This window comes from Monopterus albus, unplaced genomic scaffold, assembly GCF_001952655.1.
Source record: "Monopterus albus unplaced genomic scaffold, M_albus_1.0 scaffold14.1, whole genome shotgun sequence".
In the NCBI taxonomy this organism is placed as follows: domain Eukaryota; kingdom Metazoa; phylum Chordata; class Actinopteri; order Synbranchiformes; family Synbranchidae; genus Monopterus; species Monopterus albus.
Window position 1 is genome coordinate 1,964,031 of NW_018127894.1, and position 2,920 is coordinate 1,966,950.

At 40.2% G+C, this 2,920-nt stretch overlaps 2 protein-coding genes across 2 annotated transcripts in view; both read right to left on the reverse strand.

Annotated features, from left to right (window-relative positions):
* LOC109955406 (rho GTPase-activating protein 29) overlaps positions 1-2,920 on the reverse strand; it is a 32,968-nt gene that overhangs the window by 11,364 nt on the left and 18,684 nt on the right. The gene's annotated exons all lie outside the window — the stretch shown is intronic.
* On the reverse strand, positions 621-2,914 carry LOC109955353 (uncharacterized). The gene is made up of 6 exons (XM_020591450.1): positions 2,727-2,914; positions 1,765-2,346; positions 1,534-1,677; positions 1,191-1,440; positions 832-1,046; positions 621-743 (listed from the first exon to the last, which is right to left on the reverse strand). Exons 1-6 carry the CDS (start codon positions 2,874-2,876, stop codon positions 735-737), a joined length of 1,350 nt encoding a protein of 449 aa, XP_020447106.1. The 5' UTR covers positions 2,877-2,914; the 3' UTR covers positions 621-734.

Sequence of the window (2,920 nt, forward strand, 5' to 3'; positions counted from 1 at the left end):
CTTTATGTTTGAAGCCTGAAATGTGGCAAAAGGTCGCAAAGTTCAAGGGGGCCGAATACTTTCGCAAGGCACTGTATATATATATATATACACATACACACACACAAATCACAAAATCTGGCAGTAACAAATGCAATTTATTACAAAAAGCTGTTCAGACAAAATGCAGAAATCAAATACAACAATTTCAACAGCTGGTTATCTGCAAAGAAGCCAGTGTACAACTCCTAACCAGCACACAATAACAGGTTTCTATTATAAGTCTACTACTACTACTACTACTACTACTACTACTACTACTACTACTATGTTGACTTACAACAATGTGAATGAACAGTTTTCATGTGAAATGTGGAACAGAAATTATTATACCATATGACATTATGGCATATGCCTGAGTTCAATGGATTTATTTCCAAGCTCTGTCTCAACCTCTTGTAGTTCTGCTACCTTTTTTTTGAATCGCTTCCTCAGAACATTTGACTTGGTGATTAGCTGGGCCATGAGTGAACCTGATTTACCCTCAGCTTGCTCTGCCAGTTTGTCTGCTTCTTTTTCAAGGCTGTTTGCCACCTCAGCTAGTACCATCTTCCTCTTTTTGAGCTGCTCAAGGTTCAAGGAGGTCCTCTGAAGCTTTTCTCTTTGTGCATTGCTCTCCTGCTTTCTCTTTTCCTGATCCAGGTGTAGCCGATACTGAGATCTTGCAGAAGCTGCAGCTGCCAGGATCTCCTTCGTCAGAGGACCTTTTAGAACCCCCCCACAGACAGAAACATAGTCACATATCATCCTCTGAGCATCAACTGTGTCCTCCTGCATATTATCAGCCTCTACCTCCTTGTTCACAGAAAAACCCCTCTCCACTGTTGCTTGGCCATGGGAGAGGAGCAGTAGTTTCTTGCAGAAAGTCCAGAGCTCAGGGTAAGACTGACAGAGGAGACCATGCAGGAAAACATCCAGCCTTGTCTTCATGGGTTGGAACAAAGACAATGACTCAGATTTTGCCTCCAGAGACAAAAAGTTTCCAAACTGCTGGACAATTACATCACCTGTTGTAAAACAGATTAAGACAAAACAACACAATTAACATCATGGAAAAAAACTGAAAACCAATTGCTGCTAAATTGTGTGAAAGCAAGCTTCAGATAAATGTGACCATGTACATTTCCCTAGATTTCTAAAAACTTAAATACCAGCAGAGATGCCTCCTGGCAGCTGGTGGTCTTGCAGAAACCTATGTACAAGTCGCTTCATTCTTTCCTGGCACAAATTAGGGTCTGAGAACATGTTTGCTGGGTCCAAACATGCCACCTGCCTCACAACCGTGTACTTCAGTGGGCTCTTATCTTGCATTTTCTGGATGATGTTAGTCAAACAGTCCATGCAGTCCTTTCTAAACTCCAACACACTGAGCTCACCTACTCTGCTGCTACTCTGGAGTTCCTAACAGGAAGGGTTGGAAACAGACAGTGAAACAGACTTATGTTTTATGCAAATTCCTCTATCATAACTGTTATTTGCTATTTGACACAATACCTTTATAACTGCTTCTGCTCCTAAGCCAATGTCCACATTCTTTGGTCGTTTTCTTGCTTTCATGTTAGTTGTGTCCAGTCTGACCATCTGCAGTGCAGTGATGTCATTAAGGATTTCTTCCTTGATGAACCTTTTTAGCAAACTCTGAGAACACACATGTATTATGTCAATGTAAATAACATGTCTTAATGACAATAAATTCAAATAGAAGGGTCAATAGGATGTTATTACCTTCATGAGCATGACCAGGTCTTTGCTAATGAATGGCAACACAGGCTCATCTGTCTGATATTTAGTCAGAAAAGTGGAGAAGGTTCTGGAGACAGCCATGAAGAAATGAAACTTGGCCATTATAAAAGGATCATTCCGTGCCTCTGCAAGGGAGTCATAGGATGATGATCTTGGATTTGGAAGTTTTTTCTGTGTTACTGCATTCACATACATCACGATCATTGGCCATACTGCAATAGCCCTATCGATGACTGGTAGGTTTTCTATCCAACGATGCCCACAAAATGCCAGGGGAAACACAAAGATCTTGTTCAGAGTGCAGAAGTCCTCTCTTCTTGCAGGGCTATTATGGAAGACTGTATGCATTGCCCTGAGAAATTTCTCCATTTGCCAGACACTAAAGCCACTTTTTATGGCATTATGGAGTGTGTGGAGACCACAGCTCCCGACCACAGTCAGCTGGGCACCTGCAAAGGCCTCTGAATGTTCTTGCTGCAAGAGTTCAAAACACTTCCAGTTTACACTGGGTCCATCCATGGAGACAGATAACATTTCTCTCAGGTCAAGCTGCTGCACACACTCCTAGGAATTAAAAAACACACCAAAGAGAAGATATTAACCACATAACATTCAACACATCTCATCTCTGACACTTAAAAAAAAGTAGCAACATGAACCATTTTTATAACCAGTGCAGAGCCTATAGCTACAGTGAGTATGGGGATACCTGACAAGTCTATGCTTTATTAAGATACTTCAGCAGGTGTACAAGACCCAAGTTGTATTATCTAAAATGCTAATTAACTAAATATATACAAATATAGGGTTATATATTTATATATACATTTATTATACATATCAAACAAATACATACCCTATAAAAATATATATTATAACTGACATTTTCTATGATGCACTCTAATATGTAAGCTAATAAATACACTGAATAAAAGAAAACTTACTTTGAAATGTTGAAGTAGACCTTGTGCAGTTGCATGTCCCATAAACTGAGATCCAAAGAACCTTGACTGAACACGGTCATTCAACCAATACCGCACATGCAGGTCCAGTTGCTTGCTTTTAGTTGTCTGGTTCAGGGTCTCATCAAACATGATCACAAAAGCACCACACCTGTTGACCTCTGCGATAAGTTCTT